At 40.9% G+C, this 18,544-nt stretch overlaps 1 protein-coding gene across 2 annotated transcripts in view; it reads right to left on the bottom strand.

The window, feature by feature from the left end:
* LOC110532856 (HBS1-like protein) overlaps positions 1–18,544 on the bottom strand; it is a 100,456-nt gene that overhangs the window by 15,623 nt on the left and 66,289 nt on the right. For both annotated transcript variants that reach the window (XM_090183076.1, XM_090183077.1), the window contains exons 8-12: positions 18,313–18,430; positions 11,477–11,623; positions 11,244–11,318; positions 7,328–7,445; positions 6,611–6,679 (exon numbers count right to left, since the gene is read on the bottom strand). In XM_090183076.1, coding sequence (XP_090039202.1) covers positions 6,611–6,679; positions 7,328–7,445; positions 11,244–11,318; positions 11,477–11,623; positions 18,313–18,430 — 527 coding nt within the window. The remainder of the gene's footprint in view (positions 1–6,610; positions 6,680–7,327; positions 7,446–11,243; positions 11,319–11,476; positions 11,624–18,312; positions 18,431–18,544) is intronic.

The raw sequence follows: 18,544 nt of genomic DNA, 5'->3' as shown, positions 1-18,544 counted from the left end.
CCAAGCAAGGCATTTCATTGGTTTGACGTGATGTGAGGAGTCACAGACTGACAACCGGTTCTGACCCTCTTTAGGGCATTACTGCAATGACACTTCCCCAAGCTTCCATTATAGGGAATCCCTTGTTCAGCACAAGGCTAGTTTCTATGTAATGTATCTGTATCTATGTAATGTATCTATGTAATGTATCTGTATCTATGTAATGTATCTATGTAATGTATATCTATGTAATGTATCTATGTAAAGTATCTATGTAATGTATCTATGTAATGTATCTATGTAATGTATCTATGTAATGTATCCATGTAATGTATCTATATCTATGTAATGTATCTATATCTATGTAATGTATCTGTATCTATGTAATGTATCTATGTAATGTATCCATGTAATGTATCTATATCTATGTAATGTATCTATGTAATGTATCTATATCTATGTAATGTATCTATGTAATGTATCTATGTAATGTATCCATGTAATGTATCTATATCTATGTAATGTATCTATATCTATGTAATGTATCTATATCTATGTAATGTATCTATGTAATGTATCTATATCTATGTAATGTATCTGTATCTATGTAATGTATCTGTATCTATGTAATGTATCTATATCTATGTAATGTATCTATGTAAAGTATCTATATCTATGTAATGTATCTGTATCTATGTAATGTATCTATATCTATGTAATGTATCTATATCTATGTAATGTATCTATATCTATGTAATGTATCTATATCTATGTAATGTATCTGTATCTATGTAATGTATCTATGTAATGTATCTATATCTATGTAATGTATCTATGTAATGTATCTATATCTATGTAATGTATCTATGTAATGTATCTATGTAATGTATCTATATCTATGTAATGTATCTATGTAATGTATCTATATCTATGTAATGTATCTGTATCTATGTAATGTATCTATGTAATGTATCTATATCTATGTAATGTATCTATGTAATGTATCTATGTAATGTATCCATGTAATGTATCTATATCTATGTAATGTATCTATATCTATGTAATGTATCTATGTAATGTATCTATATCTATGTAATGTATCTGTATCTATGTAATGTATCTGTATCTATGTAATGTATCTGTATCTATGTAATGTATCTATGTAAAGTATCTATATCTATGTAATGTATCTGTATCTATGTAATGTATCTATATCTATGTAATGTATCTATATCTATGTAATGTATCTATATCTATGTAATGTATCTGTATCTATGTAATGTATCTGTATCTATGTAATGTATCTATGTAATGTATCTATATCTATGTAATGTATCTGTATCTATGTAATGTATCTATATCTATGTAATGTATCTATATCTATGTAATGTATCTATATCTATGTAATGTATCTGTATCTATGTAATGTATATATATCTATGTAATGTATCTATGTAATGTATCTATATCTATGTAATGTATCTGTATCTATGTAATGTATCTGTATCTATGTAATGTATCTATATCTATGTAATGTATCTATATCTATGTAATGTATCTATGTAAAGTATCTATATCTATGTAATGTATCTGTATCTATGTAATGTATCTATATCTATGTAATGTATCTATATCTATGTAATGTATCTATATCTATGTAATGTATCTATGTAATGTATCTATATCTATGTAATGTATCTATATCTATGTAATGTATCTGTATCTATGTAATGTATCTGTATCTATGTAATGTATCTATATCTATGTAATGTATCTGTATCTATGTAATGTATCTATATCTATGTAATGTATCTATGTAAAGTATATATATCTATGTAATGTATCTGTATCTATGTAATGTATCTGTATCTATGTAAAGTATCTATATCTATGTAATGTATCTATATCTATGTAATGTATCTGTATCTATGTAATGTATCTGTATCTATGTAATGTATCTGTATCTATGTAATGTATCTATGTAATGTATCTATGTAAAGTATCTATATCTATGTAATGTATCTATATCTATGTAATGTATCTATATCTATGTAATGTATCTATATCTATGTAATGTATCTATGTAATGTATCTGTATCTATGTAATGTATCTATGTAATGTATCTGTATCTATGTAATGTATCTATGTAATGTATCTATATCTATGTAATGTATCTGTATCTATGTAATGTATCTATATCTATGTAATGTATCTGTATCTATGTAATGTATCTATATCTATGTAATGTATCTATGTAAAGTATCTATATCTATGTAATGTATCTATATCTATGTAATGTATCTATATCTATGTAATGTATCTATATCTATGTAATGTATCTATGTAATGTATCTGTATCCATGTAATGTATCTGTATCTATGTAATGTATCTATATCTATGTAATGTATCTATGTAATGTATCTGTATCTATGTAATGTATCTATATCTATGTAATGTATCTATGTAATGTATCTATATCTATGTAATGTATCTATGTAATGTATCTATGTAATGTATCTGTATCTATGTAATGTATCTATGTAATGTATCTGTATCTATGTAATGTATCTATGTAATGTATCTATGTAATGTATCTGTATCTATGTAATGTATCTATATCTATGTAATGTATCTGTATCTATGTAATGTATCTATATCTATGTAATGTATCTGTATCTATGTAATGTATCTATGTAATGTATCTATGTAATGTATCTGTATCTATGTAATGTATCTATATCTATGTAATGTATCTATATCTATGTAATGTATCTATATCTATGTAATGTATCTATGTAATGTATCTGTATCCATGTAATGTATCTGTATCTATGTAATGTATCTATATCTATGTAATGTATCTATGTAATGTATCTGTATCTATGTAATGTATCTATATCTATGTAATGTATCTATGTAATGTATCTATATCTATGTAATGTATCTATGTAATGTATCTATGTAATGTATCTGTATCTATGTAATGTATCTATGTAATGTATCTGTATCTATGTAATGTATCTATGTAATGTATCTATGTAATGTATCTGTATCTATGTAATGTATCTATATCTATGTAATGTATCTGTATCTATGTAATGTATCTATATCTATGTAATGTATCTGTATCTATGTAATGTATCTATGTAATGTATCTATGTAATGTATCTGTATCTATGTAATGTATCTATATCTATGTAATGTATCTATATCTATGTAATGTATCTATATCTATGTAATGTATCTGTATCTATGTAATGTATCTATATCTATGTAATGTATCTGTATCTATGTAATGTATCTGTATCTATGTAATGTATCTATGTAATGTATCTATGTAATGTATCCATGTAATGTATCTATATCTATGTAATGTATCTATATCTATGTAATGTATCCATGTAATGTATCTATATCTATGTAATGTATCTATATCTATGTAATGTATCTATGTAATGTATCTGTATCCATGTAATGTATCTATATCTATGTAATGTATCTGTATCTATGTAATGTATCTGTATCCATGTAATGTATCTGTATCTATGTAATGTATCTATGTAATGTATCTGTAGCTATGTAATGTATCTGTATCTATGTAATGTATCTATATCTATGTAATGTATCTATATCTATGTAATGTATCTATATCTATGTAATGTATCTGTATCTATGTAATGTATCTATGTAATGTATCTATATCTATGTAATGTATCTGTATCTATGTAATGTATCTATGTAATGTATCTGTAGCTATGTAATGTATCTATATCTATGTAATGTATCTATATCTATGTAATGTAGCTATGTAATGTATCTATATCTATGTAATGTATCTGTATCTATGTAATGTATCTGTAGCTATGTAATGTATCTATATCTATGTAATGTATCTATATCTATGTAATGTATCTATGTAAAGTATCTATATCTATGTAATGTATCTATGTAAAGTATCTATATCTATGTAATGTATCTATGTAAAGTATATATATCTATGTAATGTATCTATATCTATGTAATGTATCTATATCTATGTAATGTATCTGTATCTATGTAATGTATCTATATCTATGTAATGTATCTATATCTATGTAATGTATCTATGTAAAGTATATATATCTATGTAATGTATCTATGTAAAGTATATATATCTATGTAATGTATCTATATCTATGTAATGTATCTATATCTATGTAATGTATCTATGTAATGTATCTGTATCTATGTAATGTATCTATGTAATGTATCTGTATCTATGTAATGTATCTATGTAAAGTATCTATATCTATGTAATGTATCTGTATCTATGTAATGTATCTATATCTATGTAATGTATCTATATCTATGTAATGTATCTATATCTATGTAATGTATCTATGTAAAGTATCTATATCTATGTAATGTATCTATATCTATGTAATGTATCTGTATCTATGTAATGTATCTATATCTATGTAATGTATCTATGTAAAGTATCTATATCTATGTAATGTATCTATGTAAAGTATATATATCTATGTAATGTATCTATATCTATGTAATGTATCTATATCTATGTAATGTATCTATATCTATGTAATGTATCTGTATCTATGTAATGTATCTGTATCCATGTAATGTATCTATATCTATGTAATGTATCTATATCTATGTAATGTATCTATGTAAAGTATCTATATCTATGTAATGTATCTATGTAAAGTATCTATATCTATGTAATGTATCTATGTAAAGTATCTATATCTATGTAATGTATCTGTATCTATGTAATGTATCCATTTAATGTATCTATGTAATGTATCTATGTAATGTATCCATGTAATGTATCTATATCTATGTAATGTATCTATGTAATGTATCTATGTAATGTATCTATGTAATGTACAGTGCCTTGCGAAAGTATTCGGCCCCCTTGAACTTTGCGACCTTTTGCCACATTTCAGGATTCAAACATAAAGATATAAAACTGTATTTTTTTGTGAAGAATCAACAACAAGTGGGACACAATCATGAAGTGGAACGACATTTATTGGATATTTCAAACTTTTTTAACAAATCAAAAACTTAAAAATTGGGCGTGCAAAATTATTCAGCCCCTTTACTTTCAGTGCAGCAAACTCTCTCCAGAAGTTCAGTGAGGATCTCTGAATGATCTAATGTTGACCTAAATGACTAATGATGATAAATACAATCCACCTGTGTGTAATCAATTCTCCGTATAAATGCACCTGCACTGTGATAGTCTCAGAGGTCCGTTAAAAGCGCAGAGAGCATCATGAAGAACAAGGAACACACCAGGCAGGTCCGAGATACTGTTGTGAAGAAGTTTAAAGCCGGATTTGGATACAAACAGATTTCCCAAGCTTTAAACATCCCAAGGAGCACTGTGCAAGCGATAATATTGAAATGGAAGGAGTATCAGACCACTGCAAATCTACCAAGACCTGGCCGTCCCTCTAAACTTTCAGCTAATACAAGGAGAAGACTGATCAGAGATGCAGCCAAGAGGCCCATGATCACTCTGGATGAACTGCAGAGATCTACAGCTGAGGTGGGAGACTCTGTCCATAGGACAACAATCAGTCGTATATTGCACAAATCTGGCCTTTATGGAAGAGTGGCAAGAAGAAAGCCATTTCTTAAAGATATCCATAAAAAGTGTCGTTTAAAGTTTGCCACAAGCCACCTGGGAGACACACCAAACATGTGGAAGAAGGTGCTCTGGTCAGATGAAACCAAAATTGAACTTTTTGGCAACAAAAGCAACACAGCTGAACACACCATCCCCACTGTCAAACATGGTGGTGGCAGCATCATGGTTTGGGCCTGCTTTTCTTCAGCAGGGACAGGGAAGATGGTTAAAATTGATGGGAAGATGGATGGAGCCAAATACAGGACCATTCTGGAAGAAAACCTGATGGAGTCTGCAAAAGACCTGAGACTGGGACGGAGATTTGTCTTCCAACAAGACAATGATCCAAAACATAAAGCAAAATCTACAATGGAATGGTTCAAAAATAAACATATCCAGGTGTTAGAATGGCCAAGTCAAAGTCCAGACCTGAATCCAATCGAGAATCTGTGGAAAGAACTGAAAACTGCTGTTCACAAATGCTCTCCATCCAACCTCACTGAGCTCGAGCTGTTTTGCAAGGAGGAATGGGAAAAAATGTCAGTCTCTCGATGTGCAAAACTGATAGAGACATACCCCAAGCGACTTACAGCTGTAATCGCAGCAAAAGGTGGCGCTACAAAGTATTAACTTAAGGGGGCTGAATAATTTTGCACGCCCAATTTTTCAGTTTTTGATTTGTTAAAAAAGTTTGAAATATCCAATAAATGTCGTTCCACTTCATGAGTGTGTCCCACTTGTTGTTGATTCTTCACAAAAAAATACAGTTTTATATCTTTATGTTTGAAGCCTGAAATGTGGCAAAAGGTCGCAAAGTTCAAGGGGGCCGAATACTTTCACAAGGCACTGTATATATATCTATGTAATGTATATCTATGTAATGTATATCTATGTAATGTATCTATGTAATGTATCTATGTAGACCCACGCAGAACAAGGTTAGAACACACAGAACTCTGATCTAGAACCACAGATAAAACAAGGTGTGTCTCACCTTTGAAGACGTCCGAGACACACAGTCGGAAGGGCTTTTCTATCGACCTCTGGGGTGGTTTGAAATAATCTATGGAGAGAGAGGAGGAGGGAGAGAGAGAGGAGGAGAGAGAGAGAGAGGGGGAGAGAGAGAGAGAGGGGGAGAGAGAGAGAGAGGGGGAGAGAGAGAGAGAGGGGGAGAGAGAGAGAGAGGGGGAGAGAGAGAGAGAGGGGGAGAGAGAGAGAGCAGAGAGAATAGATATGGAGGGAGAGAGAGAGAGCAGAGAGCAGAGAGAATAGATATGGAGGGAGAGAGAGAGAGCAGAGAGCAGAGAGAATAGATATGGAGTGAGAGAGGGAGATAGAAAAAAAGCATGAGAAAAATAGTGAGATGTTATCTTCAAATTAGACTGTTGACTGATACCACTGAGTTACTCTGTTACCATGCTGACTAATACCATAGCAACATCCCAATGACTTCCACTTTTACTATTGTCACAGTCATAACACTACTTAGACACACACACACTTTGAGATCATTAAAGAAGATAGGCTTAAATAAAAGAGCCAATATGTCTCAGCTACTCTGCTCTCTCTGAGATCATTCTTTCTTCGTTAAATATACTTGTCCAACAGCCATGTACATAATGGATGTTTTAATGTTAACATTGTTGAGTTGTCACATGTTATTTTCTAAACCTTTGTGGACTTGAATAAGAGTGAGTGTGTGTGTGTGTACCGATCTGTTCCAGCAGACAGGGTCCAGAGTACCAGGATGTTAGCGCCAGAGCAGAACTCTTAGTGGTCAGGTTCTCTCCTGATAGACCACTGGTCGGCACGTAGAACACATCAGAGTCCTGGGAGAGAACACAGAACACATCAGAGTCCTGGGAGAGTTCACAGAACACATCAGAGTCCTGGGAGAGAACACAGAACACATCAGAGTCCTGGGAGAGAACACAGAACACATCAGAGTCCTGGGAGAGAACACAGAACACATCAGAGTCCTGGGAGAGAACACACCCTACCCAGAACCACCTGCTCTTACCTCTCAGAATGACATCACCCTACCCAGAACCACCTGCTCTCACCTCTCAGAATGACATCACCCTACCCAGAATCACCTGCTCTCACCTCTCAGAATGACATCACCCTACCCAGAACCACCTGCTCTCACCTCTCAGAATGACATCACCCTACCCAGAACCACCTGCTCTCACCTCTCAGAATGACATCACCCTACCCAGAACCACCTGCTGTCAAAACCACCCCCAGACTCAGGAAGGTCAAAACCACCTCCAGACTCAGGAAGGTCAAAACCACCCCCAGACTGTTAGGGAAGATTCAGAATTAGTTGGTAACATATGTAAGATGTTTTATATTCATCATATGTTTGTAAGTTACTTCTCATCAGAATGTTATTTTTGTATAATACTGTGGCGGGGTTGCACTATCTGTTCTCTGTCAAGACTAAGTTGCTTGGGCCGCAGAGAGGGGAGAGGTCAAGCGTGGATCTCTTGGCTCCACAATGTCTGTGTGCCAGTCAGTGTGTCTCTGTGATCTTGTCAAGATAGGATGGATTTGATATATGCCTGTTGATATGGAGGATTTGTTTAGGTTCTGAGTTTTCCCATTGAATTAGATCTCATATCGTTGAGTAACTGGATAACGTTATCGTGATAATATTAATAATAATAATAATATTTGTTGTTTCTTGTCAATTATTAAACATCCTCATTATTTTATAAATTTGATGGTCCACTGAAAGGATGTAGATCATGAGTTAGTATTTTATTATTTTTCCTATTGCCATTATTTCAGGTTTTTCCAAGACAAGTTTATATCCTGAGATCCGCATCGAGCTAAAGGCTAGAGCTGCCGTTTTCAATGAGCGGGACACTAATCCAGATGCCTATAAGAAATCCCGCTATGCCCTCAGACGATCCATCAAACAAGCAAAGCATCAATGCAGGATTAAGATTGAATCCTACTACACCGGCTCTGACCGCTCGTTGGATGTGGCAGGGCTTGAAAACTATTATGGACGACAAAGGGAAACCCAGCAGTCCATGCACGAGAGCCTCAGTTGTTCTGGATGACCGTGTGGTAATGCTCTCGGTAGCCAATGTGAGCAAGACCTTTAAACAGGTCAACATTCACAAAGCCAAGGGGCCAGATGGATTACCAGGACGTGTACTCAAAAGCATGCATGGATCAAATGGCAAGTGTCTACACTGACATTTTCAACCTCTCCCTGACAGAGTCTGTAATACCTACATGTTTCAAGCAGACCACCATAGTCCCTGTGCCCAAGGAAGCGAAGGTAACCTGCCTAAATGATTACCGCCCCGTAGTACTCACATCGGTAGCCATGAGGTCCTTTGAAAGGCAGGTAATGGCTCACATTAAAACCATGATCCCAGAAACCCTAGACCCACTCCAAATCGCTTACCGCCCCAACAGATCCACAGATGATGCAATCTCTATTGCACTCCAAACTGCCCTTTCACACCTGGACAAAAGGAACACCTATGTGAGAATGCTGTTCATTGACTACAGCTCAGCGTTCAACACCATAGTGCCCTCCAAGCTCATCACTAAGCTAAGGACCCTGGGATTAAACACCTCCCTCTGGACTTCCTGACGGGCCGCAACAGGTGGTGAGTGTAGGTAGCAACACATCTGCCAAGCTGATCCTTAACACTGGGGGCCCTCAGGGGTGTGTACTTAGTCCCCTCCTGTACTCCCTGTTCACTCACGACTGCATGGCCAGGCACGACTCCAACACCATCATTAAGTTTGCCGATGACACAACAGTGGTAGGCCTGATCACCGACAACGACGAGACAGCCTATAGGGAGGAGGTCAGAGATGTGGCAGGGTGATGCCAGGACAACAACCTATTCCTCAACGTGATCAAGACAACGGAGATTATTGTGGACAACAGGAAAAGGAAGACTGAATACACGCCCCCATTCTCATCGATGGCGCTGTAGTGGAAAAGGTTGAGGGCTTCAAAGCTCCTTGATGTCCACATCACCAACAGACATACCAAGACAGTCGTGAAGAGGGCACGACAACGCCTATTCCCCCTCATGAGACTGAAAAGATTTGTCATGGGTCCTCAGATCCTCAAAATGTTTTACAGCTGCACCATCGAGAGCATCCTGACTGGTTGCATCACAGCCTGGTATGGCCACTGCTCGGCCTCCGACCGCAATAAACTACAGAAGGTAGTGCGTACGGCCCAGTGCATCACTGGGGCCAAGCTTCCTGCCATCCAGGACCTCTATACCAGGCGGTGTCAGAGGAAGGCCCTAAATATTGTCATAGCCTCCAGTCACCCTAGTCATAGACTCTTCTCTCTGCTACCGCACGGCAAGCGGTACCGGAGCGCCAAGTCTAGGTCCAAGAGGCTTCTAAACAGCTTCTACCCACAAGCCACCAGACTCCTGAACACATAATCAAATAGCTACTCAGACTATTTGCATTGCCCCCCCCCCCCCCCCCTTCCACACCGCTGAAGTTCTCTGTTTATTATCTATGCATAATCACTTTAATAACTCTACCAACATGTAGATATTACCTCAATTCAGGTTCTCTCCTGACAGCCTACGGGTCGGGACAGACAACACACTTATAACATAACACTGCAATAACTAACGTAGAACAGAGTCCTGGGAAAGAGCACAACCATAGAATTAGGCTATAAATTAGATATAGGATCTCTTTAAACACTTAAAACACTGCTATAAACGCATTAGAAATATAACACTATTAGAAACACAATGAAACTGTAGTTTAGGTTAGCTTGATTGTCTTTATTCAGTGTCCACTAACCCTAGCTCCAGGTCTTAGGTCGAAGGTCCTAACCCTAGCTCCAGGTCTTAGGTCGAAGGTCCTAACCTAGCTCCAGGTCAAAGGTCCTAAGCCCAGCTCCAGGTCCTAACCCCAGCTCCAGGTCAAAGGTCCTAACCCTAGCTCCAGGTCAAAGGTCCTAACCCTAGTTCCAGGTCAAAGGTCCTAACCCTAGCTCCAGGTCAAAGGTTGAAGGTCCTAGCTCCAGGTCAAAGGTCCTAACCCTAGCTCCAGGTCAAAGGCCCTAACCCTAGCTCCAGGTCAAAGGTCCTAACCCTAGCTCCAGGTCAAAGGTCCTAACCCTAGCTCCAGGTCAAAGGTCCTAACCCTAGCTCCAGGTCAAAGGCCCTATCCCTAGCTCCAGGTCAAAGGTCCTAACCCTAGCTCCAGGTCAAAGGCCCTATCCCTAGCTCCAGGTCAAAGGTCCTAACCCTAGCCTAACCCTAGCTCCAGGTCAAAGGCCCTAACCCTAGCTCCAGGTCCTAACCCTAGCTCCAGGTCAAAGGTCCTAACCCTAGCTCCAGGTCAAAGGTCCTAACCCTAGCCTAACCCAAGCTCCAGGTCAAAGGCCCTAACCCTAGCTCCAGGTCAAAGGTCCTAACCCTAGCTCCAGGTCAAAGGCCCTAACACTAGCTCCAGGTCAAAGGTCCTAACCCTAGCTCCAGGTCAAAGGTCTTAACCCTAGCTCCAGGTCAAAGGCCCTAACCCTAGCTCCAGGTCAAAGGTTCTAACCCTAGCTCCAGGTCAAAGGCCCTAACCCTAGCTCCAGGTCAAAGGTCCTAACCCTAGCCACCCACCTTAAATCCAGCCTGTTTCAGGAAATGTCCAAGTTTGGAGATGATCTCTTTGAATCGCTCCTGTTGCCAGTTTACCTGTTACACACACACACCACACACACACACACACACACACTTCCTTTTTAAACATTGCCATATCTGTTACAATACGATTGTACCATAAATTACACCGTTGTCAGAGTAATGGGCATTGCCGTGGCTACACCTAGTAGTAGTGGTAACGTTGTTCTCACCTGGTCCATCTTGTTGACGGCAACAGCGAGCTGCGTGACGCCCAACGAACGGACCAGAAGGCCGTGCTCTCGCGTCTGACCACCTGCCTCGAACCCTGCCTCAAACTCACCTCTGCTGGCATCTACCACTAACACCGCCACGTCCGCCTGTGAGGAGACACATAGGTTATAAAAACATCTGTTGAATTACAGGCCATCATGAGGACATTCTGATCTGTATTAAAGACCATAATGAGGACATTCTGATCTGTATTACAGGCCATAATGAGGACATTCTGATCTGTATTACAGGCCATAATGAGGACATTCTGATCTGTATTACAGGCCATAATGAGGACATTCTGATCTGTATTAAAGACCCTAATGAGGACATTCTGATCTGTATTACAGGCCATAATGAGGACATTCTGATCTGTATTACAGGCCATCATGAGGACATTCTGATCTGTATTACAGGCCATAATGAGGACATTCTGATCTGTATTAAAGACCATAATGAGGACATTCTGATCTGTATTACAGGCCATAATGAGGACATTCTGATCTGTATTACAGGCCATCATGAGGACATTCTGATCTGTATTACAGGCCATAATGAGGACATTCTGATCTGTATTACAGGCCATAATGAGGACATTCTGATCTGTATTACAGATCCTAATGAGGACATTCTGATCTGTATTAAAGACCCTAATGAGGACATTCTGATCTGTATTACAGGCCATAATGAGGACATTCTGATCTGTATTACAGGCCATCATGAGGACATTCTGATCTGTATTACAGGCCATAATGAGGACATTCTGATCTGTATTAAAGACAAGTCAGTTAAGAACAAATTCTTATTTTCAATGATGGCCTAGGAACAGTGGGTTAACTGCCTGTTCAGCTCGGGGGTTTGAACTTGCAACCTTCCGGTTACTAGTCCAATACTCTAACCACTAGGCGACACTGCTGCCCCGGGTATAAAGGTGGTATAAAGTTTGTTTCCCTCTGGTTGCACATGTAACATGCTGGTAGAAATGAGGTAGAACGGATTTGAGTTTCCCTGCATTAAAGTCCCTGCCGCTTCTGGATGAGCATTTTCTTGTCTGCTTATGGCCTTATACAGCTGGTTGAGTGTGTCTTATTGCCAGCTTCGTTCTGTGGTGGTAAATAGAGGGCTACGAATAATATAGATGAGAACTCTCTTGGTAGATAGTGTGGTCTACAGCTTATCATAAGGTACCCTACCTCAGGTGAGAAATACCTCGAGACTTCTTTAATATTAGACATCGCGCACCAGCTGTTATGGACAAATAGACAAATAGTCTTAACAGGCATAGCTTCTCTGTTCTGCCGATGTACGGAAAATCCCTCCAGCTCTATATTATCCATGTCGTAGTTCAGCCACAACTCAGTGAAACATAAGATATTACAGTTTTTAATGTCCCGCTGGAAGAATAGTCTTAATCGTAGATCATCCCCATTTTGTTTTCCAGTACGTTGGCTAATAGAACGGATGGCAGTGGGGGTTTACTCACTATGAATTCTCAGAAGGCAGCCTGACCTCCGCCCCCTTTGTCTCCGTCTTTTCATCACGTAAATGACTGGGATTTGGGCACGTTCCCGAGAAAGCAGTATATGCTTCGCTTCGGACTCGTTAAAGAAAAATCTTTGCCCAGTTCGAGGTGAGTAAAATCGCTGTTCTGATGTCTAGAAGTTATATTCGGTCACAAGAGACGGTAGCAGATAACATTACGTACAAAATAAATACGAAAAATAAGTTACAAACAAAGCAAAACAAATGACATAATAGTTGGGAGTCCGTAAAAGCCCCTCTGACACCATTCTCTGTCAGCTCATATCAGCAAATCAGTCAATTGAAATAAATTCATTCGGCCCTAATCTATGAATTTCACACAATTGGGAATACCGATATGCATCTGTTGGTAACAGATGCCTTTAAAAAAAATTGGGTCGTGGATCGGAAAACCAGGTGTCAGCAACATTTGCCTCATGCAGCATGACACATCTCCTTCATTCGCATAGAGTTGATCAGGCTGTTGATTGGTGGCCTGTGGAATGTTGTCCCACTGCTCTTCAGTGGCTGTGTGAAGTTGCTGGATATTGGCAGGAACTGGAACACGCTGTCGTACACGTCGATCCAGAGCATCCCAAACATGCTCAATGGGTGACATGTCTGGTGAGTAATGCAGGCCATGGAAGAACTGGGACATTTTCAGCTTCCAGGAAGTGTGTACAGATCCTTGCGATATGGGGCAGAGCATTAACATGCTGAAACATGAGGTGATGGTGGTGGATGAAATGGCATGACAATGGGCGGCAGGATCTCATCGATGAAATGCAATTGTGTTTATTTTCTGTAGCTTATGCCCATACTATAACCCCACAGCCACCATGGGACATTCTGTTCACAACGTTGCCATCAGCAAACCACTCGACCCACACGGATGCAATAGACACTGCCATCTGCCCAGTGCATTTGAAACCGGGATTCATCTGTGAAGAGAACACTTCTCCAGCGTGCCAGTGGCCATCAAAGGTGAGCATTTGCCCACAAGTCAGTTACGATGCTAAACTGCAGTCAGGCCAAGACCCCAGTGAGGACAACGAACACGCAGATGAGCTTCTCTGAGACGGTTTCTGACAGTTTGTGCAGAAATTCTTTGGTTGTGCAAACCCACAGTTTCATCAGCTGTCCGGGTAGCTGGTCTCAGACCACCTTGCAGGTGAAGAAGTCAGATGTGGAGGTCCTGGGCTGGCGTGGTTACATGTGGTCTGCGGTTCTGAGGCCGGTTGGACGTACTGTCAAATCCTCTAAAACGACATTGGAGGCGGTTTATGATAGATAAATGAAGATTAAATTCTCTGGCAACAGCTCTGGTGGACATTCTTGTAATCAACACGCTCCCTTAACTTAACTGAGGCATTGTGTTGTGTGACAAAACTGCATATTTTAAAGTGGCCTTTTATTGTCTCCAGCACAAGGTGCACCTGTGTAATGATCATACTGTTCACCTTCTCTGATCACCTTCTTGATATGCCTGTCAGTGGGATGGATTATCTTGGCAAATGAGAAATACTCACTAACAGGGATGTAAACAAATTTGTTCACAAAATTGAACATTTCTGGGATCTTTTATTTATGTAAATGCAATATTTATGTTTTCACTGTCATTACGGAGTAATCTATTTAATCCATTTTGAATTCAAACTAACAACAAAATGTGGAATAAGTCAAGAGGTATGAATACTTTATGAAAGCACGTTTTTGGGGAACTGAAATCGGGATCTGAACTTCCTGTTGAGAGTTAGAATAGTACAATACACAATGTGCAATTTAGAAATGTATCAGAAGTTTCTCTCTTATGATGTCAGTGACTGACAGTCACTCAATTAGCCCATGTCATCTGACTCGTTTTAGATAGCTGGCTGGACAAACTTATCAACCTAAACTTGTAGTTATCACGGTCTAATACACCACCCCATGGCAAAATGCGTAGAACTGCAGAAAACATATTTAAAACTGCAACATTTTCTCTACGCCCCAAAGGCAAAATGTGTAGATCTGTATCCCTTATTTCTTCAGTTAGTTCCACAGTTCGCCTAAATAAAAGGCTCCGTTTGCTACCCAATATCTGCTCTCCTGCACCTGACTCCCGTACACACCTGACTCCCGTACACACCTGACTCCCGTACACACCTGACTCCCGTACACACCTGACTCCCGTACACACCTGACTCCCGTACACACCTGACTCCCATACAGCCATTTACACACACCTGACTCCAGACCAGTAGCACCAGTAGTACCAGTAGCACCAGTAGTACCAGTAGCACCAGTAGTACCAGTAGTACCAGTAGCACCAGTAGTACCAGTAGTACCAGTAGCACCAGTAGCACCAGTAGTACGAGTAGCACCAGTAGTACCAGTAGCACCAGTAGCACCAGTAGTACCGGTAGCACCAGTAGTACCAGTAGTACCAGTAGCACCAGTAGTACCAGTAGCACCAGTAGTACCAGTAGTACCAGTAGTACCAGTAGCACCAGTAGTACCGGTAGCACCAGTAGTACCAGTAGCACCAGTAGTACCAGTAGTACCAGTAGTACCAGTAGCACCAGTAGTACCAGTAGTACCAGTAGCACCAGTAGTACCAGTAGCACCAGTAGCACCAGTAGTACCAGTAGCACCAGTAGTACCAGTAGTACCAGTAGCACCAGTAGTACCAGTAGCACCAGTAGTACCAGTAGCACCAGTAGTACCAGTAGCACCAGTAGTACCAGTAGTACCAGTAGTAAAACAAACAAATAAAAGTTTTTGATTGCAACTTATTTTACAAGAAGTAGTGAATCCTGTCAAGGGTGGCAATATTTCTGATGTTAGGGATGAGGTCTGGACGTACCTGGGCCTCTCCAGTGATCATGTTAGGGATGAGGTCTGGACGTACCTGGGCCTCTCCAGTGATCATGTTAGGGATGAGGTCTGGACGTACCTGGGCCTCTCCAGTGATCATGTTAGGGATGAGGTCTGGACGTACCTGGGCCTCTCCAGTGATCATGTTAGGGATGAGGTCTGGACGTACCTGGGCCGCTCCAGTGATCATGTTAGGGATGAGGTCTGGACGTACCTGGGCCTCTCCAGTGATCATGTTAGGGATGAGGTCTGGACGTACCTGGGCCTCTCCAGTGATCATGTTAGGGATGAGGTCTGGACGTACCTGGGCCTCTCCAGTGATCATGTTAGGGATGAGGTCTGGACGTACCTGGGCCTCTCCAGTGATCATGTTAGGGATGAGGTCTGGACGTACCTGGGCCTCTCCAGTGATCATGTTAGGGATGAGGTCTGGACGTACCTGGGCCTCTCCAGTGATCATGTTAGGGATGAGGTCTGGACGTACCTGGGCTTCTCCAGTGATTATGTTAGGGATGAGGTCTGGACGTACCTGGGCTTCTCCAGTGGTCATGTTAGGGATGAGGTCTGGACGTACCTGGGCCGCTCCAGTGATCATGTTAGGGATGAAGTCTGGACGTACCTGGGCCTCTCCAGTGATCATGTTAGGGATGAAGTCTGGACGTACCTGGGCCGCTCCAGTGATCATGTTAGGGATGAAGTCTGGACGTACCTGGGCCTCTCCAGTGATCATGTTAGGGATGAGGTCTGGACGTACCTGGGCCGCTCCAGTGATCATGTTAGGGATGAGGTCTGGACGTACCTGGGCCTCTCCAGTGATCATGTTAGGGATGAAGTCTGGACGTACCTGGGCCTCTCCAGTGATCATGTTAGGGATGAGGTCTGGACGTACCTGGGCTTCTCCAGTGATTATGTTAGGGATGAAGTCTGGACGTACCTGGGCCTCTCCAGTGACTGTTTTGGGGATGAGGTCTGGACGTACCTGGGCCGCTCCAGTGATCATGTTAGGGATGAAGTCTGGACGTACCTGGGCCTCTCCAGTGATCATGTTAGGGATGAGGTCTGGACGTACCTGGGCCTCTCCAGTGATCATGTTAGGGATGAGGTCTGGACGTACCTGGGCCGCTCCAGTGATCATGTTAGGGATGAGGTCTGGACGTACCTGGGCTTCTCCAGTGATTATGTTAGGGATGAGGTCTGGACGTACCTGGGCCGCTCCAGTGATCATGTTAGGGATGAGGTCTGGACGTACCTGGGCCTCTCCAGTGATCATGTTAGGGATGAGGTCTGGACGTACCTGGGCCTCTCCAGTGATCATGTTAGGGATGAGGTCTGGACGTACCTGGGCCTCTCCAGTGATCATGTTAGGGATGAGGTATGGACGTACCTGGGCCTCTCCAGTGATCATGTTAGGGATGAGGTCTGGACGTACCTGGGCCTCTCCAGTGATCATGTTAGGGATGAGGTCTGGACGTACCTGGGCCTCTCCAGTGATTATGTTAGGGATGAGGTCTGGACGTACCTGGGCTTCTCCAGTGGTCATGTTAGGGATGAGGTCTGGACGTACCTGGGCCGCTCCAGTGATCATGTTAGGGATGAAGTCTGGACGTACCTGGGCCTCTCCAGTGATCATGTTAGGGATGAAGTCTGGACGTACCTGGGCCGCTCCAGTGATCATGTTAGGGATGAAGTCTGGACGTACCTGGGCCTCTCCAGTGATCATGTTAGGGATGAGGTCTGGACGTACCTGGGCCGCTCCAGTGATCATGTTAGGGATGAGGTCTGGACGTACCTGGGCCTCTCCAGTGATCATGTTAGGGATGAAGTCTGGACGTACCTGGGCCTCTCCAGTGATCATGTTAGGGATGAGGTCTGGACGTACCTGGGCTTCTCCAGTGATTATGTTAGGGATGAAGTCTGGACGTACCTGGGCCTCTCCAGTGACTGTTTTGGGGATGAGGTCTGGACGTACCTGGGCCGCTCCAGTGATCATGTTAGGGATGAAGTCTGGACGTACCTGGGCCTCTCCAGTGATCATGTTAGGGATGAGGTCTGGACGTACCTGGGCCTCTCCAGTGATCATGTTAGGGATGAGGTCTGGACGTACCTGGGCCGCTCCAGTGATCATGTTAGGGATGAGGTCTGGACGTACCTGGGCTTCTCCAGTGATTATGTTAGGGATGAGGTCTGGACGTACCTGGGCCTCTCCAGTGATCATGTTAGGGATGAGGTCTGGACGTACCTGGGCCGCTCCAGTGATCATGTTAGGGATGAGGTCTGGACGTACCTGGGCCGCTCCAGTGATCATGTTAGGGATGAGGTCTGGACGTACCTGGGCTTCTCCAGTGATTATGTTAGGGATGAGGTCTGGACGTACCTGGGCCGCTCCAGTGATTATGTTAGGGATGAGGTCTGGACGTACCTGGGCCGCTCCAGTGATCATGTTTGGGATGAAGTCTTTGTGTCCAGGAGCGTCCATCAGAGTCACCACCTTAGAGGCCGTCTCAAACTTAGTCATCCCCACGTCCATGGTTACACCCCTGGAAAACAAACAAACAAACAAACAAACAAACACACAAACACACACACACACACACACACACACACACACACACACACACACACGGATTCAGTGGGTGTTCTGCAGAGCAGGT

The sequence above is a fragment of the Oncorhynchus mykiss genome, chromosome 8 (genome assembly GCF_057628025.1).
Source record: "Oncorhynchus mykiss isolate SJ-2025 chromosome 8, ASM5762802v1, whole genome shotgun sequence".
Taxonomy (NCBI): domain Eukaryota; kingdom Metazoa; phylum Chordata; class Actinopteri; order Salmoniformes; family Salmonidae; genus Oncorhynchus; species Oncorhynchus mykiss.
Note: the sequence above shows the minus strand (reverse complement) of the source record. Positions and strands in the feature narration are given on the sequence as shown.